At 40.5% G+C, this 26451-nt stretch overlaps 1 protein-coding gene across 3 annotated transcripts in view; it reads right to left on the bottom strand.

The window, feature by feature from the left end:
* Window positions 1–15486: 15486 nt before the first annotated feature.
* Window positions 15487–26451, bottom strand: part of RTCA (RNA 3'-terminal phosphate cyclase) — a 29628-nt gene continuing 18663 nt past the window's right edge. For all 3 annotated transcript variants that reach the window (XM_055402752.2, XM_055402753.2, XM_055402754.2), the window contains 3 exons: window positions 22149–22243; window positions 19921–20025; window positions 15487–16622 (listed from right to left, as the gene is read on the bottom strand). In XM_055402752.2, the coding sequence (XP_055258727.1) occupies window positions 16521–16622; window positions 19921–20025; window positions 22149–22243 (302 nt within the window). In that variant the 3' untranslated portion in view covers window positions 15487–16520. The remainder of the gene's footprint in view (window positions 16623–19920; window positions 20026–22148; window positions 22244–26451) is intronic.

Here is a 26451-nt window from a genome sequence, read left to right as displayed (position 1 = left end):
CATAATTTCATTTATAAGTTCTGAGTGAGTTTCTACTGATATATTTTTCCTAGACTTAAAGTTCATACTTTCCTGCAACATTGATTGCCTAGTGATTTCTGATTGGATGGCACACATTGTTTCTTCCCTTGTTAGGAGCTGGATATTTATATATGCTTGTAACTAGCCTGGAGATTGGTCTAGGCCATAGTTAAGTTAGTAGGAGACAGTTTGGCCCTTTTACATCTGTCTTTCAAGATTGTAGTCTGTATGTGTGCTTAGTCACTCAGTCATGTCCGACTCTTTGCGACCGCATGGACTGCAATCCACCAGGCTCCTCTGTCCATGGAATTCTCCGGGCAAGAATACTGGAGTGGATTACCATGCCCTCCTCCAGGGGATCTGCCCAACCCAGGGATCGAACCCATGTCTCCTGCATTGCAGGTGGATTCTTTACTGTCTGAGCCACCAGGGAAGCTTTCAGTATTGTTGCTGCTGCTGCTGCTAAGTCACTTCAGTCATGTCCGACTCTGTACAACCCCATAGACAGCAGCCCACCAGGCTCTGCTGTCCCTGGGATTCTCCAGTCAAGAACACTGGAGTGGGTTGCCATTTCCTTCTCCAATGCAGCAAAGTGAAAAGTGAAAGTGAAGTCGCTCAGTCATGTCCGACTCTTTGCTACCACATGGACTGCAGCCCACCAGGCTCCTCCATCCACGGAATTTCCCAGGCAAGAGTACTGGAGTGGGTTGCCATTTCCTTCTCCATCAGTATTGTTAGGTGGGCCCAATTCAGCATTTATTCTAGGGCTAATGATTCCTCACTTCTGAGCCACGGCTGTTCTGAGTTCTCTATACAATGTCCTATGAATTATGAGGATTTCTAATTTGGCAGGAGGTGCGGGGGATGAGAATGGGCAGTGGACAGGTACTTTTCACAGCCCCATGTCATTTCATAGCTCCAAGTGTCATTTTCTTGGGTGATTCTTTCAAATCTCAGGTGGTTTCCTCATGTACATGCGGTCTTCAGCAGCTCTGTGCATATTGGAAGGAAACCCTCTGCAGGTCTCTGGATTGCTTCATGATGCTCACTCTGTCTCTTCTCCAGTACTCTGTCCTGAAAACTCAAGTCATCCAGATTACTTCAAGCTCTCAGTTGGTATCCTCAAATCAGAGGGTTCACCAGGCTATACCACGGTCTTCCCTCCCTCTGCCATGGCCTGAAAACTTTCTCTTGGCAGTCATCTGGGGCAATCACAGGGCTCACTGTTTGCTTTTTATCTCTCAAAGAACACTATCCTTCATTGTCTGATGTTTAATATCTTGAAAATTATCATCCCATATATTTTCACTTTTTAAGTCATCTCAGGCAGAATGGTAAATTTACTCCATGTTGGATGCAAGTGGAAGCCAGAAAGATTTCTTTTTGTTATATTAGATAAATATCCTCATAAGTTGTAAGTCCCTCATACATAAAACTCTTATACAACTAAAAAGTTTTTAAATTTTATAAATTAATTATAATCAAATCCACAGGGAATCATAACATTAAGGTGATTAATGATGTGATTTGGCTTAAACAAGACATGTGATTAACTGCTGCAGCATAAGTTTGCTTTAGTTTGGCTGTGGTGACTCACTTCTCCCATCAGTTCTCTGTATTTCAACCACTGAAAAATATTCACCTCATTCACCCTCCACTTTGTTAAGTCTACTCCTGCTCTCTTCGGTTTCTTTGCAGTTATATGTGCAGCTATGGATACTGAAATTTCATAACAGCATTTAGTTATAAAATGGGTACCCAGATGGATATGAATATGCTTACCTTAATTTTTAAATAATCACTGAAGTGAGAAAACAAATTCTTTTATTTTAAATTCTTGTGTAGAACATGCAGTTTGATATGCATTGATTCAATGCAAGACAATAAAGCTTCTATCAAGTTGGTAGCCACACTGAAAAGACTAAAGATATATTTGAGCCAAGAAAATTCTTCCAAGATAATCTCTACTTTATGTAAGGTGACTGACAATGAGGAGAACCAGGGACTGAAGTTACAATGAGCTAAAAAAAATACCCGCAAGAGAAATGTGGGGAAACTCTATGACAATAACCAAAATACCTGCTAGAAAAACGCACAGGGTATAAAAGTGAATGTGACAGCAGATCAACTACGAAGGAGGAAAATAAGATGAGAAACTCAAGAGGAAGAATCCAAAGAGTATCACTGATAGAAAACAAACAAAAGAAGACATAGGGAAAAACAGATTATCTAGGATGTTTATGGACAATACAGGAGTGACAGAAAGAGCAGCATCTCCAGGGCAGGAAAGGAGAAGCTACACCAGCCAAACTGACAAAGGAAAGTCAGCGCAGCTTTTAGCAAAAGCCAGAGTATGGATCTAAATCACATGCAGAATGCAACCAAGTTCTTTCACAGGAGGCAAGGTTGAGTTTTCCTACCCTGCACTGAACCAGCCTCTCTGGAAAAGTAAGTGACTCGCATCCCTCATATGACAAGAATTCAGCAAGACAGCAAAAGAGAACACTATATGGTGCTTCCTTTCTGCAGAGACTTGAGCTCAGTTTTAAAGTCTTGTTTGTGGTTCTTTATATCTGCTTCTGGTTTCCGGAGTGCTCCCCTGGTTTGATCTATAACTTCTCCACGAGCCTGGACTCTCACAAAATTTTCCCACTGGGGACTTTTCTAAATTGTGCTTCACTCTGGCCTTTTCACTGGTGTTCTTGAACCTGGTGGCTCAGATGGTAAATAATTCGCCTGCAATGCAGAAGACCCAGGTTTGATCCCTGGGTCAGGAAGATCTCCAGGAGAAGGAATGGCTACCCACTCCAGTATTCTCGCCTGGAGAATTCCATGGACAGAAAACCCCGGTGGGCTACAGACCATGGGATTGCCAAGAGTCGGACATGATTGAGAGACTAACACTTTCATTCTGGCCTTTTCACTGGCTTTCTTGAACCTGGTTTACTTTGTTTCTCCTTGATTCAGTGACGCCACCTGCTACCCGCCCAGGGTGGGAAAGTCCTCCAGGAAACAGAAAGACTCTGATTATGGAAAAGAGAGAAAGAGCCATCAGAGTAATTATACTCCCAGTGGTGAAGTCCCCATAGAAACCTAAGAGATAGGTGGAATGCCAAGATCTGTTGTTTGGCAAGTATGCATATCTAGGCAATCTAATAACTATGTAAACCAACTGAATGTTCTGAAGTGCACTTGAAAAATCTCAACTAAAGAGTGCTCCTGCCTCAGAATCGCCACTAAGCAGCAGGGGTCAGTTGTCTACACGGACCTAGACAATGCATTGGAGTGGGCAAGTGGGTGGCAGGAAAATGAGAGAAAATGGGGCAAGGCAGGATTCTGGGCTCCCGGTCTTTGGTTGGAAAATCTTTCCCCTTTGTATTGTCTGGTGGTGACAGAGAGTGGGAGAAACCTGAGACACATCAGGAATGAAATGAGATGCCACGCCCTATGTTAGCTCAAAGGCTCCTGAGGAATCCAGCGTCATCCACTCTCATCACACTCCACTTTGGAGGTGGTAATGCCAGGCTCAGTGTGACAGAACTCCAAGTTCTCTTCACTGGACACTCATGACAGAGTCTACTGAGGGCATTCACTGGATTTGTCTGAATAGGCAGCATTTAGGTGGTAGGTCCAAAGAACACTTCACCATGTAGTCTCATTTCACCTGAAGAAATCACTGCCTTATTCTTCATTATTTTATTTAAGAATATACAAATTATTTAGAAATAAAATTCTGCCCAAGAACGGAAAAGGCAATGGCACCCCACTCCAGTACTCTTGCCTGGAAAATCCCATGGACAGAAGAGCCTGGTAGGCTGCAGTCCATGGGGTCACAAAGAGTCAGACATGACTGAGCAACTTCACTTTCACTTTCATGCACTGGAGAAGGAAATGGCAACCCACTCGAGTATTCTTGCCTGGAGAATCCCAAGGACGGGGGAGCCTGGTGGGCTGCCATCTATGGGGTCGCACAGAGTTGGACACAACTGAAGTGATTTAGCAGCAGCAGCCCAAGAAAGCAGAATTATTTTAATGGCTTTTATCTCTATATTGTCATTTTTTGTTCTCTGTAAGTATATGAATGTTTCCACTTAGTTTATAATAAAAATAGGATCCTAGTAAAATATACAAAGAATTTTAAAACTGGAATGACCATCAGACTCTAGTGCTCTTTATTTTTATAAAAGAACCCAAGTCTAGAATGATTAAATATTTCAATAGAAGTCATACCCTGTAAAAGCTCAAAAATAGTATTCCTGTGAAAAATCCAAGGCTCTAAGGACTTAGTTAATTCACCTAAAATCAAAAACTAACAAATGATGACACTCATACTCAAATTCAGATGTCTCCACTGGCTTTGGAGACAGCTGTGATATGGTTGTGAAAGAACAATCGGACACCAGTTCCCGTTAAGCTGTGCAGCCTTTCTCATGCAGATAGAGAACTATTTGGCATGCTGCTGCTGCTGCTAAGTCACTTCAGTCGTGTCCGACTCTGTGTGACCCCATAGACGGAAGCCCACCAGGCTCCCCCGTCCGTGAGATTCTCCAGGCAAGAACACTGGAGTGGGTTGCCATTTCCTTCTCCAATGTGTGAAAGTGAAAAGTGAAAGTGAAGTCACTCAGTCGTGTCCGATCCTTAGCGACCCCACAGACTGCAGCCTACCAGGCTCCTCCATCCATGGGATTTTCTAGGCAAGAGTACTGGAGTGGCATACTAGATTGGTAATGTGAGTGCAATGACGTGCCACATTTTGAATCAATGCTAAGCAAAGGCAAAAAGGATTTGGGGTTGTCTGCTTGTGTGGCAACCCACTCCAATATTCTTGCCTGGAAAATCCTATGGATGGAAGAGCCTGGTAGGTAGGCTACAGTCCATGGGGTCACAAAGAGTCGGACACGACTGAGCGACTTCACTTTCACACATTGGAGAAGGAAATGGCAACCCACTCCAGTGTTCTTGCCTGGAGAATCCCAGGGACGGGGGAGCCTGGTGGGCTTCCGTCTATGGGGTCACACAGAGTCGGACACAACTGAAGTGACTTAGCAGCAGCAGCAGCAGCTATTCCTCAGCCCTGGAGCTTCCTGGATCAGTGTTTCTTTAAGGATGTTATGTGGGCCACCTCAATAAGGGTCATGCGCTTGAGCTCCTCTTTAAAATATAGATTCCTGCGTCCCACCCAGAATTACCCAGTCAGTATTTCTAGGATGGAGGGGTGGATTGGGAGTTGTCATCTTTATAAGTCTCCCTGGAGGCTTATGTACATTGAAATTTGAGTCGCTGAGATAATACAGAAATGTCATTGACTGAGACTATAACAGTTTGCCTGAAAATAATAGAACTGAAATCATGATTAGAATAGAGTTGCCTCCGGGAAAACCCTTCCTTAGTTACAAAGCTGAACTTTTTTAAGAGTGCAATTTAAAAACTATCAATTGCCTTCAGAATTTATTTTGTGGATTATTGCAGATACACAATAATCTGGAAAATACTGAAAAATGGAAAGAATCAGCAATTCCCACTAGATAGCTACTTTTAATATTTTGATATATTATCTTCTCTTTTTCTTTTCTTCAAGAAAGCAGCCTTTTTGTAACTTTGAGGATGACTTAAAAATGAACTCCTTAGTCAAAAACAATATTGTGTCAAACCTCCTTTAGTACAAGGATAGTCACATTGGCAGAACTGATAGGGTCAGAGTAAAGGGACAAAGTAGGTGATTAAATAGTTAATCCCACTAGGGGCCTGTAAGTAGAAAACCTATGGGAGACCCCTTTAAGTTAATGACTACTAAGAAAGTAGGTTTGCTTAACCACAAAATCAGGCACGCTTGCCTAGCAACAAAATCACACAACAGCAGCACAGGACACGCCCTAAAACAACAGTGGCTTGAGACTTACGTCCCGCCCAGTGAGCTCAGTAGTTAATGATCCCTAGAACATGCTTGCCGCACACATAAAAACAGTAATTTGTGGACCTAGCTTGACCATGTAGAGACAACAAAACTCCCCTGCTCAGCCTGGAGGAGGAACTGATGATGCAAGCATGATGTCTGCCCAAGAGAGAGAAAAGTTCTCCCCTTCCCCACTATTTCTTTGATTATAAAACTGTAGCCAGGTAAGTTCTCAGGGTGTGGCATTTCTCACCTGCCCGCTTTGTAAATCTCACAAAAGTCCTGTTCTAATAAATCACTTCTTATCTATCATTTTACCTCTTGCTGAATTCTTTTCTGCACTGAGACATGAAGAACTGTGATACTGAAGCTCTTCAGAGCCCCGGGAAACACCAGTTTCAGAACCGTTGTGGTCAGGGATGATAAATCTATATCCTGACTGACTTCTTTCCAGGGAGGACAAACTGCTGCCCCCTGCATTATGATCAACCTGTCACGAAGCTGTCATCAACCTATCTTCTGATCTTTCTTAGAGAAAAGCACTGTGTAAAGGGTCCAGCATCAATCTCTACGGTTGGCCAGTTATGCACTCAGCCAGACCAGCCTTGATGGGGTTAAGCCCACGTTGCTGGGCCCACCCATAACCTTTGCTCCCACCACTGTGGCTGGGGAGCAAGCACTACGGTAACTGCAGGAAGAGGCTGACATTCAGAGTGGGTCATTTTGTCCACCTTCTCATTTAAAGTCTCTGCTACATGGATGCCATCTGCTGAGTAATGTGGGACACAAAACTTTTCCACACTCTATTCATTCTGAAAGTTTCATCCACATAACTCTTCCCCCATCCTCTTCATCAGCAATCTGCCGAAACTTTTTTCTGGGTCCCCACCGTGTAAACAAACTGCCAGTCACTGTCCATGAATTGGTGTAACTACACTTTTGACCCTCTCTCAACCCAAACATATTGCTCAAAGTTCTACCCACCGAGAGGATTTTCCATCACAGCTGTCTTGCAGGGCCACCTCTGAATGGGGTTATAATGCTGCAGCCATCTGCCGCCAGTTGACGGCAACACATTGTGAAAACCATCTATAAACTAGGTCTTAGTTTTTTTTTCTTCTTCAGTCAAATGCTTCTGTCTTCAGAAGCTGCTAGGACTTCATTTTATTTACACCATTTCCACTTGATGGTGGATTGCTGATGCCTTCAACCAACCGTGTATCTTGGTGGATAAGAAAACATCCAGTTCATCATTGGAAGTTCAGGTCATATGGTCTCTTAGATGTCCCAGATCAGAAGTTCAGTCTCTACCAGGATCCAGTAGCAAACCAAGACCTGTTTCTGAAAAGAACAGTTATCTATTCCAAAACCCTAGTGGTCTGTGCTTTTGCTAGCATGACTGTTGTAGCCAGTCTCTAAAATTGTTCCCAGTGATCCTCACCTCCTATTACTCATGCCCTTAATCCCATCCCCTTGGGTATGAGCTAGACTGTGTGCATGCATGCTCAGTCGCTTCAGTCATATCCAACTCTTTGCAACCTCATGGACTGTAGCCCACCAGGCTCCTCTGTCCATGGGATTCTCCAGGCAAGAATACTGGAGTGGGTTGCCATTCCCTTCTCCAGGGGATCTTCCCTACCCAGGGACTGAACCTGGGTCTCCTACATTTCCTGCATTGGCAGACAGATTCTTTACTCCTGAGCCACTGGTGAAGCCCTTGAGCTAGACTAGTGGCTTGCTAATTAATATGCAGAAGTGATGGGATATCATGGTGAGATCAGGTTATAAAAAGACTGTGGCTTCCATTTTTAGGCCACTGTCTGTCTCTCTCCACTCACACTAGAGAAACCAAGCAAGTTGTCTTGCTGTGAGAAGCCCTATGGAAAGACCCACAGTTTATCAGCCTAGAAGGAACGGAATGAAGCCTGCTAACAACTACGAGTGAAGCTGGAAGTGGATCCTTCAATTCTAGTCAACTCTTAAAATGACTGTTGCTCCACCCAGTAGCTTGGCTTGATTGCAACGTCAGGAGATGCTATGAGCCAGGCTTCCCAGGTGGCTCAGTGGTAAAGAATCTGCCTACCAGTGCAGGAGAGTCAGGAAAGGCAAGTTCAATTCCTGGGTTGGGAAAATCCCCTGGAGGAGGAAATGGCAACCCACTCCAGTATTCTTGCCTGGAAAATCCCATGGACAGAGGAGCCTGGCAGGCTACACTCCATGGGGTCACAAAGAGTCAGACATGACTGGGCATGTGTGCACAGAATCACCAGCTAAGCTGGTCCCGTACTCCTGACCAACAGGAATTGTGAAAAATAAATATTTGTTGTTTTAAGCTGCAATTTTTTTGAAGCAATCTACTATGTCATGGGGTCGCAGAGTCGGACACGACTGAGCAACTGAAGTGAACTATGTCATAACAGATAAATATAATGATTATCTATGGCTTGTTCTACACAATATTGCTTCTGAACAAGCAACTCATTTCTTAGCTAAAAAAGTGTGCCAATGAACTCATGCCCACTGAGTTTACTGATTCTGTCAGGTTAAGACACCCTCTGAAGTAGCAGAACTGATAAAAGAGCCCAGTGAGTAATCAGTTAGAGCACCTGTTGGGGAACAACACAATGAAAGGTTAGGGCTCTATTCTGTAGGATGTGGGCTATTCTTGGGATCTGAAACTAATATAGGGTACTTTTTTCTTCCATAGCGAGAATACGTTAAATAAGCGGTGGATCTGGGAGAGCATCCTCCACTACAATAGTTCATTCAGTTCAGTTCAGTCGCTCAGTCATGTCCAACTCGTTGCGACCTCATGAATCACAGCACGCCAGGCTTCCCTGTCCATCACCAACTCCCGGAGTTCACTCAAACTCATGTCCATCGAGTCGGTGATGCCATCCAGCCATCTCATTCTCTGTCGTCCCCGTCTCCTCCCACCCTCAATCCCTCCTAGCATCAGAGACTTTTCCAGTGAGTCAACTCATCGCATGAGGTGGCCAAATTATTGGAGTTTCAGCTTTAGCATCAGTCCTTCCAATGAACATCCAGGATTGATCTCCTTTAGAATGGACTGGTTGGATCTCCTTGCAGTCCAAGGGACTCTCAACAGTCTTCTCCAATACCACAGTTCAAAAGCATCAATTCTTCGGCGATCAGTTTTCTTCACAGTCCAACTCTCACATGCATACATGACCACAGGAAAAACCATAGCCTTGACTAGACGGACCCTGGTTGACAATAGTTCATTACAGCCCCCACAAATTTTGTTTTCCATCTTTGCAAGTTTGATTGTTCTTGGTTTTCGAGGCTTTAATTTAAGGCAGCATGCTCCCACCAGAGATCATGACAATAGCTCCAGTGAGTTGGAAGATGAGACTTCCACAGGCTAAGTTGAACTTCTCATGCTATTGCAATAACAAAGAAGAGACCATTGTTTTTCCTGGGGCAATTGCTCCCAACCACTAAGGGTAAACCAAGTGTCGGCTGTAAGACTGTCTGGAGCCCAAGGCATTCTCTGAGTTCTCTCAAACGTGGCTGTACAAGTTAAAGCAAAACTATAGCAATGTATTAAAGACAGACCACTAAGAACACATTTAGGGTACAGACAGATTTTCCAATGTTTTAAAATTATACTGTGCAACTAAAAAGCCTCTTGATGAAAGTGAAAGAGGAGAATGAAAAGGTTGGCTTGAAGCTCAACATTCAGAAAACAAAGGTCATGGCATCTGGTCCCATCACTTCATGGGAAATAGATGGGGGAACAGTGGAAACAGTGTCAGACTTTTTGGGGGGCTCCAAAATCACTGCGGATGCTGATTGCAGCCATGAAATTAAAAGACGCTTACTCCTTGGAAGGAAAGTTATGACCAACCTAGATAGCATATTAAAAAGCAGAGACATTACTTTGCCAACAAAGGTCCGTCTAGTCAAGGCTATGGTTTTACCAGTGGTCACGTATGCATGTGAGAGTTGGACTGTGAAGAAAGCTGATGGCCGAAGAATTGATGCTTTTGAACTGTGGTGCTGGAGAAGACTCTTGAGAGCCCCTTGGACTGCAAGGAGATCCAACCAGTCCATTCTAAAGGAGGTCAATCCTGGGTGTTCATTGGAAGGACTGATGCTAAAGCTGAAACTCCAATACTTTGGCCACCTCATGCGATGAGTTGACTCACTGGAAAAGACTCTGATGCTAGGAGGGATTGGGGGCGGGAGGAGACGGGGACAACAGAGAATGAGATGGCTGGATGGCATCACCAACTCGATGGAAATGAGTTTGAGTGAACTCCGGGAGTTGGTGATGGACAGGGAGGCCTGGTGTGCTGTGATTCATGGGGTCGCAAAGAGTCAGTCACGACTGAGCGACTGAACTGAACTGAACGGAATGATATGAAAATACAGAAAAACACATGGATTTACCTCCTGAAATAATATTATATTAGAATACTCTTTATATAGTAGGAATAAAGCATTATTTTGTTTGTCCATATTAAAAAAACAACACAGACCACTAAAATTCAGACCCTTTGGGAGTAAAGATTTGGATTGCCTCCACCATGAAAAGAACCCTGACTGACTGTGCTGCCAGCTGAGGGCAAAGGAAACAGAATTTAGAGCAGATAATGAGTGCAGAGGACTGCAGCAGCTATGCAAATCTTCTTCCTTTCTTGTTATGTATACATTGATATATATTTACTTATTTTTTTCCTTCCCTATTATTGTCCCTCTTTATTTTCTTTAAGGGCTTGTACTAGTGATTAACTTTACAATTTAATCGGCATGTTACAGAGTATTTACTTAGTTGGGATTGAGAATAGCTTTTGAACTGTGGTGTTGGAGAAGACTATTCAGAGTCCCTTGAACTGCAAGGAGAACTAATCAGTCCATTCTAAAGGAAATCAGTCCTGAATATTCACTGAAAGAACTGACGGTGAAGCTGAAACTTCAATACTTTGGCCACCTAATGCGAAGAACCGACTGACTGGAAAAGACCCTGATGCTGGGAAAGATTGAAGGCAGGAGAAGGTGGGGAAGAGGATGAGACGGTTGGATGGCATCACCGACATGATGGACGTGAGTTTGAGCAAGCTCCGGGAGTTGGTGATGGACAGGGAAGCCTGGCATGCTGCAGTCCATGGGGTCACAGAGTTGGACACGACTGAGCGACTGAACTGAGTGACTGAACTGAGTAGGATAGATAATAACATCATCCAGAAATAGTTATGGTGACTATTGGGACTTTACGTGTCTTTCTTTTTAAAAAATATAATTATTTTTAGCTATGCTGGGTCTTTGGTGCTATGCTGGCTTTTCTCTAGTTGCAGCAAATAGGGACTACTCTAGTTGAGGTGCATAGGCTTCTCATTGTGTGGCTTCTCCTGATGCGTAGCACAGGCTCTAGAGCACGAGAGCTTCAGTAGCTGCAGCTCCCAGGTTGTGTAGGGCACAAACTCAATACTTGTGCGGCACAGGCTTAGTTGGGGTTCCCAGGTGGCACTAGTGGTAAAGAACCCATCTGCCAATGTAGGAGACACAGGTTCGATTCCTGGCTTGAGAAGATCCCCTGGAGCAAGGCATGGCAACCCACTCCAGTATTCTTGCCTGGAGAATCCCGTGGACAGAGGAGCCTGGCGGGTTACAGCCCATAGAATCACAAAGAGTCAGACATGACTGAAGCAACTTAGCTCACAGGCATAGGCTTAGTAGCTCCATGGCATGTGGCCTATTTCCCAAACAGGGATCAAATCCAATGACTCCTGTATTGGCAGGCAGATTCTTTGTCACTGCGCCACTAGGGAAGCCCTTTAGGTTTCTTTGAAGGAGAGGATGGAAATAGCTTTGTAAAAAGGACAGCGGCATCTTGTTAAGCAAAACCAAAGGACATCATTGTTGTAAGACAGAAACATGTAAATAGATACTAAATGACCAAAAAAATAGATTTTGCGAGCTATTCACTGTCTCTCAGCTCCAAGCACTGCATTCAAGATGCTGCTCATGATGTTTGGGTGTATGTACTAAAATTTCCCAATGTCTTGCCAACCAGTTTCTGCTTAGATTCCGCAAAACGAAGCCTAAGGTGGAGCTTGGAAAGAGGAAGAAGGACTCTTCCTGCTTTCAGTTCCTGTCAGGCTTGCTCCAGCAGCAGCAGCAGCAGCTGCAGCTGCTGCCACTGCCAGCTATGACTTGAGCTTTTTTCAGCTGGCCCTGCCACATATCCTGCTGTGCTCCCTTGGCAGTAAGAACATTAAATCCACTGTGCTTCCTCACCTGCTGTACCTAATGCCACCTGAACCATCTAAGCACCTGTCGGGTTACATCCCCCTCTTTTAAAAGTCTAAGTACCAACCATGCTGATTCTGAGGTCTGAAAATCAGCTGAAATGTACTCCTTCTTGAGAAATGATCATCAGTCCCAGAGAGCCTTTCCTTCAAAGCTGTGCTGCTAAGTTGCTTCAGTTGTGTCCAACTATGTGCAACCGTATGGACTAGAGCCCACCAGGCTCCTCCATTCACGGGAATCTCCAGGCAAGAGTACTGGAGTGGCTTACAAATCAGTATTAGTATTAGGTGGTCGCCAAAGAAATAGAACCACTACAAGAAAGATAAACAGAAAGACATACACATACAGAGAGAGACTTACCAGATATTGGCTCATGTGATCATGGAGCCTGAGAGGTCCCATATCTGCAAACGGGGGACCCAGGAAGGCCAGAAGCGTTGTTCAAAGGCCTGAGAGCCAAAGAGCCAGTGGTGTAGGTTCCGTTCTGTGTCTGAAGGCCTAAGAATCACGAGCATAAAGGGCAGGGAAACAGTGCTGCCCCAGCTCCAGTAATCAGGTAAAGGGCAAACTCAACCTTCCCCGACTGCTCTGTTCCCTTCAGGCCCCCAACGGATCATACGAAGCACACCTACACTAGGGAGGGCAATTTTCTTTACTCAGTTCACCAATTCAAATGTTAATCTCTTCTGGAAACCCTCTCACAGACACACCAAAAATACTGCTTAAACAGATGTGGGATTCAAGATTTTTCATCCTAAGTTTCAACAGTTCTAGCAAAGAACTTAATGTTATAAATATTGTTGTTTTAAAATAAAACTATTCCATCACTCCAAATTTATCCACTAGACTCTAAAAATCATAGCTGTTTAATATCCACCATCTCCATTTTAAAAATACATTCCACCTCACCCACAATTTTACACTTAAAAGTTCACAGTCACATTTCTCTATAATAAAAATAGGTATGTTAATTTGCACCACTTTAAAATTTTCAGTGTACACAATTCAAATTTTTTAAAATTTCTTCTGGCTTGGTTGATTACAATTAGCATTATTATACAATGGAGTATAAAAATATATGTTTTGATATACTACTAAATATAAAAGTAAAATTTATGGAAATATCTATTAATGAGATTGAGTTCCTTTAAAAAAAATAAGATCATATATCTGTGGACAGACAATGTTAATTATTGGGATGAGATGGAACTCAATGGAAATCAATAACAAAAATATTATCAAGTGTGGGGCTTAAAAATATATATTAATAATTATGTATATTATTTATAAATTATTAATAATATAGATTATAGAAGCTACAACACACTTCACACGGTAGGGATGAATAGAGAGCAGAGACGTAACTTATAATTTTTCAGTTCAGTTCAGTCACTCAGTCGTGTCCGACTCTCCGCGACCCCATGAATCACAGCACGCCAGGCCTCCCTGTCCATCACCAACTCCCGGAGTACACTCAAACTCATGTCCACAGAGTCGGTGATGCCATCCAGCCATCTCATTCTCCGTCGTCCCCTTCTCCTCCCGCCCCCAACCTTGCCCAGCATCAGAGTCTTTTCCAGTGAGTCAACTCGTCGCATGAGGTGGCCAAAGTATTGCAGTTTCAGCTTTAGCATCAGTCCCTCCAATGAACATCCAGGATTGATCTCCTCTAGAATGGACTGGTTGGATCTCCTTGCAGTATAAGGGACTCTCAAGAGTCTTCTCCAACACCACAGTTCAAAAGCATCGATTCTTCGGCGATCAGCCTTCTTCACAGTCCAACTCTCACATCCATACATGACCACGGGAAAAACCATTGCCTTGACTAGACGGACCTTGGTTGGCAAAGTAATGTCTCTGCTTTTTAATATACTATCAAGGTTGGTCATAACTTTCCTTCCAAGGAGCAAGTGTCTTTTAATTTCATGGCTGCAATCAGCATCTGCAGTGATTTTGGAGTTACTAAGCATTAATCTCCCAAAGTTAAAAGGAAATAAAATTTAAATTTTCTAGTAGCCTTTTGGCAAAGATACTGAAAATATTTCTCCTGATAATCAGAAAAGTACATTTTATTTAAAGGTGTCATGTTTATCTTTGGAAAGTAAACACTGGAGCTTTCATTTCCTTACTTGAAATCACACAAATATATAAAATAAGGTATTGGTTTATCTCTTAGTTTGAGCAGACTTCTCAGAGACTGTTTCAAATTGTCCCTTTGAAATTTTCTTTTATTCCAGGGGGATGCACTATAGCAAAATTAAGTTGGGTAAAAAATTACCTTATTTCTTGTAAAGAGGAAAAATGGAGACTGTGAAAGAGAAGCTAAAAAGAAGAAATTGCAAAGTACTACTTTGACCACAGGCAACTCTATTTTAGAAAGAAATACATAATTAGAGAAATTTGGAAACATATCCTCTAAAAACTAATGACATTTGCAAACTTGAAATTCATGGGAAGGCTTTGTGAAACTCAAATGGTAACAATACCCCAGTTTGAAAGCCACTAGTCAAAGAATATTTTTAAAGACCATTGCAAATATAGGGTACAATCAACATTAGTCCTTGTATTAGGTGGTTATTAAAAAAATGAGAAGCATACTGAAATACAATTTCAGATATAGGGGTAGAAACAGAAATATATTTTTTTAGGGAGAAAATAAATATCTGCTCCTTCTAATAAAAATTTCTTTGCAGTAGTCCCAGCTTTATTGTACCTAAGTTTTGACTTAAGAGTCAAAGCTAAGATTAATCATAAATTCATCATGTACAGAGTTGACCTTAAACTTCTTGCTCCAAAATTCCCAGTCTTTGCATTCCAACCTACCTCTGTAACACTGCTGCCCAGCTCGTCAGAAGTATCATCACTAGTCTTAAGACCCCAAATTTATCACAATCCCTCCAACAACTGTACTATCAGCATAGTTCACTCTAAAATAGGAAAACAGGGCTTCCCCGGTGGCTCAGTGGTAAAGAAATTGCCTGCCAAAGCAGGAGACACAGGCTTGATCCCTGATCCAGGAAGATCCTGTGCGCCACAACTACTGAGCCTGCGCTCTAGAGCCCAGGAGTTTCAACTAGCCAGCCCATGTGCTGCAGCTGCTGAAGCCTGCGCACACCCTCGAGTCTGTGCTCTGCAACAAGGGAAGCCACTGCAATGAGAAGCATGAGCACTGCAACTAGAGAACTAGAGGGTAGCCACCACTTGCTGCAACTAGAGAAAAGACCACAGGGCAACGAAGACCCAGCACATCCAAAAATAAATAAATAATTAAAAAAAGAGAGAGAGAGACATTTATGTCTTGTTATAAAAATGAACTTATAAAATTTACTTCCTTAAGTACAAACAGCAAGCAATACTATCATCAGCATCTTTAAAACAAATTGAACCCAACTGTCTAAAGCCACAGAAATCACTGACAAGAATTACAATTATGTACATGGAGTAAATTTTTAAATTATGTTTTTTTATACAGACTAATTCTCCACTTTCTGAATGTTTTATAATATAAACCTCTGGTTCTATATCTTGGAATGTTTTAATCATTAGTGGATAAATTTCAAGACAGAACTAAGTCTGAATGAATTCATCACTATATTACAGTACAGCATATTTAACTATTACATAAAACTAGTTTCATTTGAGTCACAACCTCAATTGCCTACAGGGACCAGGAAGTAATCTAAATGTGGAACAGGTTAGGTGTAAGAAAACAGAGAGTAATGAAAAGTATTTTGTTCCAAAGGCACTCAATTACTTTTAATACTATAAGCCAAACAAAAAAACATACCTAGAATTGATATGACCAAATTTATAAGGGGTAGAATTTTGCAATTCTCATTGTTTAGCTTTCATAACATAGTCAACAGATTCAAAGCCAATATTTACCTAGTACCCACTGGAAAGAAGATACATATGACACAATGCTTATGAAATGCTACTGGTGACACAGAAAGTACATGTGTTGTCTCATTAAATTTTATGAGACCACAGCAGTGATTAGAATTATATACATATTACAGATCAAACCTACATTCCTAACTTATTATATCAGAAAGAAAAACACACTTTAGGTGAAAAGAATATTTTATTGCAATACTTTAATACCGAAATCAACTATTATCATACCCACCAACTCTTATTCACTGTCCCTATCTCAGAAGATAGTCAAAGTGAGATTAACTGGATGAAGCATTCTCAGCAAATCTAGAACATTCTACTTCAATTAAAGTTAGGTCCTCTAATAAATTATGTCTTATTCCATTGTTCTATAATATTTATGAAATAATTAGTGCAATAATATCATTGAAGTATCATTTAAAAGGCAAATACCCTATAGATTTGGATTTGTCATCCCGATTCCTCGGCATTCAATAATATAAGTGTCTTTACAGGCATCTTCTTCATCTTCTGATTTCTTCACAGTAAATTTAGCCTGAAACCAGAAGAGCATTTAGTATATAAGTAATATGAAGAGGGACACAGGGGAGAGCGCATAACTCCTGCTTAAACAGGTAGACAGTTAATACCAAACTCATTTTATTGAAGAAGCTAGAGACAGAAAGATCAAATGACTCATGAGAAATTCAATAGCCTACATATAAAATACTTTATTCCAGAAGCATGGTCCTTATTCAGAGGTATACGGATATGTGGAGTTTTGCCGGAATATATGTAATCTGGATCCCATTTCTTACCCACTGAATCAGAACTCCTCAGAAGTGCAGCTTTAAGTAAATATCAATTTTTAAATCTCAATACCTACTTTCTAAATTTTTTCTAAAACATGGCACTGAAGCATTTAAACTTCTGTTATCTTGTCAAATATCAAATTACCCTTTAATTTCTCTCAAATTTTCTTGCCAATTTAATTCCCTAAATACAGTATTTAAAATATCTAGTTCAGAGGAGACAGGTGGAGAGAGGTGACAATTAACATCTTCCCTCATCATTACTGGGTCTGACACTGTACCTTTTACTTGTTAACTAATTCAAGTTTAGCTTTGAAACATCTGATCTCTATCACTATATTGTGGAAACATGATTTTTTTTTAAAGCAAATATATTCATTTAAAAAAATGAATTAAAATCACAATAACTGAGGAGGCTGGCTGAATCTCTGACAGAGGGATGTGAAGTATTCCTAAAACCTTAGGATTCTCTGAAATACAATTTGAAAACCACTTCTCCAAGGTCCTGTTGAACTGCAATATTTAAAAATTATTCCAGTTTTAGGATTAGATGGCCATGTGTGGACACTGAAATTTATTGCTGTATGAATAAACAATGAATCTGAATTATGAGCTAGATAGATTAGTTATATGTACATACATTCTTTTCAAATTGCAAGCACCATATAAATATGAAAAAAGGTAACAACTATGGAAATAATTTCTAGCATACATATAAAGTTACAAAAATTTAGAGCTGGAAGGAGCCATAAGGAATACAGTCTCTGATCTTCGAAGACACAGAATGATGAAGCAGCTTGCCCCAGGTCACTGAGTTAAAACACAACAATGCTGAACAAGAAACCAGAGCAAAAAAGTCCAGTTCATGGCACTTTCCACTGTGCATTCAGTTAAAATAACATATGAGTGTCTACTATGTGCAAAGTACTGTAGAATAAATGAATATACCCTTGTCTCTGCTATCAAGAAGATCACAGTCTACACAGGGAGACAGACTAAGAGTAGTAACAAAATAAAGCATAAGTAGAATAATAAAAAATAGTTAACTATCTTTTTTGAATCAAATATAATTTGCTTTTGCCTCCTATTGGGCCTTTTCCCACAATTTAATCAAAATCTTACCTATCCTGTCCAATAACAAAAAAGGTACATATTAAGAATCATACAAATAAAATGTGAGGTTTAGAGTAACAGTGGTTTTGTGCTTAGTACACGTCTGTTATATTTCATTTCTTATTACTACTGTACATTATTTTTGTAACCTTTTAAAATGCTTAAGGTCAACATGTTCCTCATAAAATTGAGTTATAAATTTTATATTACTTTATAAAATTATATTATAAAGACTGTAGCAAAACAGAAATATGCCACACATCACTGAAAAAGGAATGAAATGATGCTGCATGCGTTAGCTGTTAAAAAAAGGAATACAGAAAATAAACAATTTTAAGAGGAGGAAAATATCTAAATGTCAACAGTGATCTTACTGGCAAAGGGGAGTTAGGGACAGGATTTTTCCTCTATTTTCTAAACTTTCTATAAAGAAGTCAGTTTCAGAAAAAATACACGTCATTTGTTTTAAGAAAAGATATGAATATGAGATGAATCATGTTAAATTCTTTTTCACTAAAAATTATAAAAAGCCTCTTGATGAAAGTCAAAGAGGAGACTGAAAAAGTTGGCTTAAAGCTCAACATTCAGAAAACGAAGATCATGGCATCTGGTCCCATCACTTCATGGGAAATAGATGGGGAAACAGTGGAAACAGTGTCAGACCTTATTTTTCTGGGCTCCAAAATCACTGCAGATGCTGACTGTAGCCATGAAATTAAAAGACGCATACTCCTTGGAAGGAAAGTTATGACCAACCTAGATAGCATATTAAAAAGCAGAGACATTACTTTGCCAACCAAGGTCCGTCTAGTCAAGGCTATGGTTTTTCCAGTGGTCATGTATGGATGTGAGAGTTGGACTATAAAGAGGGCTGATCGCTGAAGAATTGATGCTTTTGAACTGTGGTGTTGGAGAAGACTCTTGAGAGTCCCTTGGACTGCAAGGAGATCCAACCAGTCCATCCTAAAGGAGATCAGTCCTGGGTGTTCATTGGAAGGACTGATGCTAAAGCTGAAACTCCAATACTTTGGCCACCTTATGCGAAGAGTTGACTCACTGGAAAAGACTCTGATGCTGGGAGGGACTGGGGGCAGGAGGAGAAGGGGACGGCAGAGAATGAGATGGCTGGATGGCATCACCGACATGACGGACATGAGTTTGAGTGAACTCCAGGAGTTGGTGATGGACAGGGAGGCCTGGTGTGCTGTGATTCATGGGGCCGCAAAGAGTCGGACACGACTGAGCGACTGAACTGAACTGAGGGAATTCCCTGGCAGTCTAGTGGTTAGGCCTTAGCGCTTTTACTGCTAAAGCCCAGGCTAGATGCCTGGTCAGGGAACTAAGATTCTGCAAACCACACTGTATGGCCAAACTTGAAAATACATTAACATATACATATAGCTACTCTTCCGAAGTTGAAAGGACTGGTAAAATGTTAGAATTTAAGCAAATATTCTATTCTATCAAAATAAAATCACAAGGAAATAAAATATATAAAATTTTTATATAATAATTTAAGTTTAGCCAACTACAAATCCCTTGTGATTGGATCTGATAGTTCCCATTAAAATGCCTTCACTTATTGTAAGGCAGTACCTACCACACAGGAGCTTTGATGGATGCTTTCCTGGGTTTACACAAAGCTCAGTCCTGCCCCTAAGAAACTATCTGGTTTTCAGCAATTAATTTAATCCCTCTGCCTCACATGACTCATATATAAAATGAGATTAATAATAAATAGCTGCCCACAATGGTCATGCAGAGTAAGATGATTCAGCTCCACTGCTGAGTGAGTTCAGTATCTGCCACACAGGAAGTATTCACTGAATGACAGCAATTACAATTACTACTGAAGTTTTCTGTTTATTAAAATTTGACTCCAAATTGGCCATAATAAAGATCAATCACTCTTTCTGACGGAATACTCACCTTTGCAAGTTGCTCAGCAAAATGTATAGCTGTTTGGGTGTGGAGTGTAACTGGTCCTGTTTTTATTCTTGAAATTCCACTAGCTAACGCCATAAAAATGATCAGCTATTAAAAAAAAAAACAAACACAAAGGAAACTCTCACACATTTACTTATACTTGGAGTTAGGTCTACTGCTTTCTGTACGAAAATAATACTAGGTATCAAAATAGCTAAAAAATAGTTTATTTTTTAATTGGAGGGTAACTGCTTTACAATAGTGTTGGTTTCTGCCATGTATCAACATGAATCAGCCATAGGTATACACAGATCCTCTCTCTTGAACCTCCCTTCCACCTCCCACCCAATCCCAGCCCTCTAGGTTGTCACATAGCATGAGGTTTGAGCTCCCTGAGTCACAGAGCAAACTCCCCCTGGCTATTCATTTTACATATGGTAAAGTATGTTTCAATGCTACTCTCCCAATTCATCCCACCGTCTCCTTCCCAGCTGTTTTTGTAAATCTGTTCTTTGTGTCTGCGTCTCCACTGTTGCCCTGCAAACAGGTTCATCAGTACCAGCCTTCTACATTCCATATATATGCATTAATATACAATATTTGTTTTTTTCTTTCTGACTTATTTCACTCTATAACAGGCTCCAGGTTCATCCTTCTCATTAGAACCGACTCAAATGCATTCCTTTTCCTGGCTGAGGGTGTGTGTGTGTGTGTGTACGTGCGTGTGTATGTGTGTGTGTAAATGCATTCCTTTTCCTGGCTGAGTGAGTGAGTGAGTGAGTGTGTGTGTGTGTGTGTGTGTACATACACACACCACACTTTCTTTAGCCATTCATCTGTCGATGAACATCTAACTTGCTTCCAAGTCCTAACTACTGTATATGTGTCTTTTTCAATTACGGTTTTCTCAGGGTATATGCCCAGTAGTGGGATTGCTGGGTCAAACATGGCTCTAAGTGATAAAGAACCTGCCTGATAATGCAGGAGACATAAGACACATAGGTTCGATCCCTGCGTCGAGGAGATCACTTGGAGGAGGACACAGCAACCCATTCTAGTATCTTTGCCTGGAAAATCCCATAGGCAGAGGAGCTGGAGGAGGCTACAGTCCATAGGATCACACAGAGTTGGACTTGAGTGAAGTGACTTAGCACACATGCACATTACCACTTCACGCTATAACTCTTTAATCCTAGCTTAAAAAAGAATTTCCATTTCTTTAGGTTTACAAAAATCCTAAGGTGATAGAAAACCTGTGTCACCAAAAGTCTGTGGAACAGCACAAAAATGCTAAGTTTATAAACTTAATGTTTAAGAATATAGAGTTGAAAATTAATAAATTTTATCAGACCAACTGTTCCTGCAAGCTAGTATATATAAACTGACAAGTTTCTTTAAAAGTTCTAAAATTACAACATTTTAACAGGTAACAAATACACTAATACAGAATTACTAGGCTGTAGAATAGTAAGAAGGAAGAGACTAGAAAAAGGAAAACTATCTTAAGAAAACTGGTCAAAAAACCTTGAAGGATACTTTTCTAAGCAGAGACATCTGATTGTGATTAAGGGGAAAAATTGGTAGAAAGGAAAATCTATCAAGACAGTGGACCATAAAAAGACTGCACTTGGAAATATTCACTAGCATTTCTCAATGTGAGTAGATGTGTTAAATTTGAGAGGTGTATGACATATCCAAGTGGAGATGCTGACAGGCATAAGGGATATAATGGATATGGAGTTAAGGAGAAAGGTCTGGGCTAATGATAGAAATTTAGAAGCTATCAGCATACGGATGGTACTTGAGCCATGAGACTGGAAAAAATAACTTGAGAGACTACATACAGATAAACAAAAGAGGTGTGAGCTTAAGCACAAGGGCTCTCCAAAATTTAGAAGTTGAGATGAGGCAAACAACAGTAATAATAAACTAGCAAAGGGACTAGAATGTGTGGCTAGCGATACAGAAAGATAACAGTATTTCAGAAATCAAGCGAAGAAAGTATTTTAAGAACGAAGGAGTGCTCGGTGTGCCCAATGCTATAGCCAGGTTGAATAAGATGAAAACTGAAATTTGTGGTATATAAATTCCAGAATAATACTTTAAAAATGGACTGAATTAGAACATAGCAATCAGTGTCTGAAAGTCAATGACTAAAATTTATATTCAATCTAACTGCCCAATATTCAAATCTAACAGGCTTGGAGGTTTTTATCCTAAAGTGTCATTACCTGGTCTTGCAGATACTCATCCACAGCACCACCATGTCTAAGATTCGCTAACAGCATTTCAGCAGCTTCAATTCCAACCTTGTCTGCATTAACACCTACAACAGGCACAATGTAAAAAAAAATTAATTACTAAAAGGCAAAAAGTTTAACATATCCCAGTTAGCACTGGTGTAACATCTTTTAGGCCTCTAAACTCACCCATTCCAACTTTTAGGATAAGATCTTCATGTACTGAATCTTCTGAGAGCTAAGCATATGCAAATACTTTATTAAATGGACCAGTGAGGGGAGGAGGGGAGAACAGGCTTTGGCCCTGTTTCAGTTCAGTTCAGTTCAGTTCAGTCGCTCAGTCGTGTCCGACTCTCCGCGACCCTGTTTGCCCTTTTAAGAAGTACTAATTATAAAATCAATTTATATGAGACCCTATAATACTCTGCCTTGATTTCAAAATTTTAAATTCACAATTCATATATATTACAATTAGTCTGCGGACAATTCTATTAGAATTAAAGGATTTTTTAAAAGTTCAGATAATTTTCACCTAAGGAAAAGCAGATAAAGATTCTCAGGTTAAATATACAAAGTTTTATTCTTTTAAGATTTGAACAAGCATTACCTTATTTGTTTCTTAGCAGCACTGCACAGCTTACAGGACCCTAGTTCCTTGACCAGGAATGGAACCCAGGCCCTGGAAGTTCTAACCACTGGACTGCCAGGGAATTCCCTGGTATTATTTTATTTTAAAAATAAGAATATTTATTCCATTGTTCTACTTTCTGCTTCTCTACATATACCACAAATATTTGGTACAATGCTAAATACAAAATAAATTCATCAAATGTAGTGGAATGTCAGATGATTCTTTTTATTTACTTTAAACTAAAAGAACCCTAGGGGCTTCCCTGGTGGCTCAGTGGTAAAGACTCCACCTACCAGTGCTGCAGACGTGGGTTCGAACCCGGACTGGGAAGATCCTCTGGAGAAGGAAACGGCAACCCACTCCAGTATTCTTTCCTGGGAAATCTCACGAACAGAGGAGCTTGGTGGGCTCCTCACAAAAGAGTCTGACACAACTTAGTGACTTAGCAACAAGAACAAAATTAACCCTTGGCTGCAAATGAAAATGGCTTTTGAAAAATGAGAATGTGGTTCATTTTTATTTTATATTTGGAAATTCCCCGAACTATATACATGTCTTGATAAAATGTCCCAGAAAACAGAAATCAAATTTTAATCATTTTTTTCGCTACAGAAGTCATTATAACAATGTAATACATTAAACTATCTTTATAACATTAACCAATCATTTATATGACTGAATGAAACGGTTTGGAACACGTATGAATCTCGACTTTTTGGTAAACTACTCTGCCTCTTCCATATCTTCTTCTAGATGTAAATAGAGATGATAATATCTTAGTTGCAAAGTTGTTAAAATCAGAGATAATATTTATAAAGCTTCTGATTTCAAGACTAGTTCATAATAAGCTGTTAATAAGAATAGCTACTATTGATAACACACATGATTCTATGTATGTGCCATACTGAGTGACAGAAACTGGTTCCTCAGCTAAGGAGGGACCAAAAAAACAGAGGGTAAGTGCTAAGCTTATGGTATAAACTATACATCCAATGAGACTTCAGAAAAGGAGACTGTAAGTTCCAGAATAATTTGAGAATGTTTCGTGAAGCATAGGACTTCAAGGACTTGAGTCCTTGAAAAACAGCTAAAATTTCCATGGAGTACGAAAAGAAGGAGGAAGCAGCTCCTGGCTCTGTAGCAGTAGAGAACAGTAGTTGCACTAAGGTTTCTCAAGGTTCTCTGCCAAGTGGCAAACTATTTCTCAGAGCCGTTCACATTCCTTCCTACCCAGCTGCCTTGACAGTGAATAATGGTATGAATGGACCTACAACATTACCAGCTATTAGGAGCAGTCTATGGTAACTGAACAAAAGGAAGTAAATATGAGAATTTTTTTTCTTAGTACTGTGTTCTAAATAAAAGAGCAAAATCCTAATTTCTTTGGAAAACCTCAGGTTTTTCTGACAAATACCCTTCTGGCATTTTAGAGGTTTCTTAAAATGGCCTCAATTTTGACAGCTTATAACAAATTAAAAAAATATTCAATTATTTGAGGTTTCTTCTAGCTTATTAAAAGGACAAAACTGAACAGAGAAAGCCAAAGGACTGATTACAGCATCAGAGACAAGCTCTGAATTACTACATATACTGAAGGAGGAAAAGAAAGTGCTTACTATAAGCTCACAGTGTCCATACATAAGAAACAAGATTGATAAACCAGAGGTATAATTCATCTGATTTGTCCCATAGTAAAGTACAGAACTAACTGAAAGATGAGTGGTCAACAAATCACACAGATATTCAACAATGTGAAAACATATATTCTGTCCATATTGCAATCATATAAATGTGGAAACAATTCTTGAATGTAGATAATGGTCTGATTCCATTTTTCAGTTAAGGAAAGCACAGAGTCACCATGTAACATAACTGCAGACATAGGAACAAGTTAGGTTTTCTCGCTCTCGATTTAGTGCTCTGTTATAATACACTGCCTCTATCTAAAACTGCTAAGATTTAAAAACAAAAACAAACCCTCAAATCTCACCTTTGCAATAGAATTAAAGAATGTTATAGCTGGAAGGATTTCAGAGATTCTTCAGACTAATTCTCTCACTCAATAGATAAAGAAACTACGATCAAAATAGTTTTAGTAACTGAGACAAGGACAAAAATATGATTCATTACAACTTATTGCTTGTAATACATATGGTGGTGTGGACAACCAGCCAGTGTTGCTTCTGATTATAATGCTTAAACATTAGGATTCAGAGTCTAGTAATTTTCTAGTTAATTTAATCAGAAATAAAGAGAGATCTGGATATTGGGAGCCATGACATTCTCTTGAGAGCCTTTATATATAGACTACCTACCAGGTGGCTCTGCAGAAGGAAATGGCAACCCACTCCAGTATTCTCACCTAGAGAATCCAATGGGCAGAGAAGCCTGGAGGTCTACAGTCCATGGGATCGCAAGAGTCAGACACGACTTAGCGACTACACCACCACCACCAGGTGGCTCAGTGGGTAAAGAATCCTTCTCCAGTACAGGATATGCAGGCTCAATCCCTGGGTTGGGAATATCCTCTGGAGGGGGCATGGAAACCCACTCCAGTATTCTTGCCTAGAGAACCCCACAGACATAGGAGCCGAGTGGGTTACAGCCCACAGGGTCACAAAGAGTCGACATGACTGAAGCTACTGAGCAGACACACTAAGAGGGAAGGCCTCAAGGTACCTCGGCATTTGCTAGTTACACCCCCTTTGACTTGAGTGCCTGATTGGAAACAAGGGCAGGCACCAGGAGGAGCTAGGCAACTTCAGCAAGTAAGCAACTCTATCTTCTAATCCCTCCCACCACTGTAAGTCTAAAAATAAGAACCGTGCATTCCATATGCGTGTTGTCCAAAACCACCTCACATGACAAAGTTTAAAAATGTTGATGAACTATTAGGAAAGAAAAATTTTCTGGGCTGGTAGTAGAGTTAATTCCAAGTATTGCTGATAACAGAGCAACGATCCCTTTATGGTATCAATGCAACATATCCAAAACTATCATCTACACTGGCAAACTAACTCTACCTCCCACATTCACAAAGTTGTAAATATTTCCAGATACACAAGCTAGAAATCAAGGTCATTACACTGCCTCCCTCACCTTCCATATCCAGCTGATCACCGGTCTATTCATGCTCCTGCTGCTGCTGCTAAGTCACTTCAGTCGTGTCCGACTCTGTGTGACCCCATAGACGGAAGCCCACCAGGCTCCCCTGTCCCTGGGATTCTCCAGGCAAGAACACTGGAGTGGGTTGCCATTTCCTTCTCCTAAATACCCTTATATCAGTACTCATCTCTCTAGCCTCTGTCATTGCATTCCCTGGTGTAGGCCCTCATCATTTCTGATCTGAACTGATATAAAAGACATGTCTTCCTGCCTCCACTATGTTTTTCCTCTAATCCGTTACACAGCTACTTACTTTCCAAACACCTGGTCTTATATCCCTCCTTAAAATATCTGTTTTCAGGATGAAACCCAAACTCCTTTATAAGGCCTATAAAGCTCTTCAAAATCTTGACCTCTGTGATCTCATCTCTGTTCCTCCCTGTCCCAGATCCTCTACTCATCACTTATGTCTGCAGTTGCCCAAACAACATCAGCCCTTTCCTTTGTCCTCTTCTTTAGCTCTCCCCAGACTTTTTTTTTTTTTTTGGCCACTCCACA

The sequence above is a fragment of the Moschus berezovskii genome, chromosome 4 (assembly GCF_049115385.1).
Source record: "Moschus berezovskii isolate FMDL1 chromosome 4, NW_MosBer_1.0, whole genome shotgun sequence".
Classification (NCBI taxonomy): domain Eukaryota; kingdom Metazoa; phylum Chordata; class Mammalia; order Artiodactyla; family Moschidae; genus Moschus; species Moschus berezovskii.
Note: the sequence above shows the minus strand (reverse complement) of the source record. Positions and strands in the feature narration are given on the sequence as shown.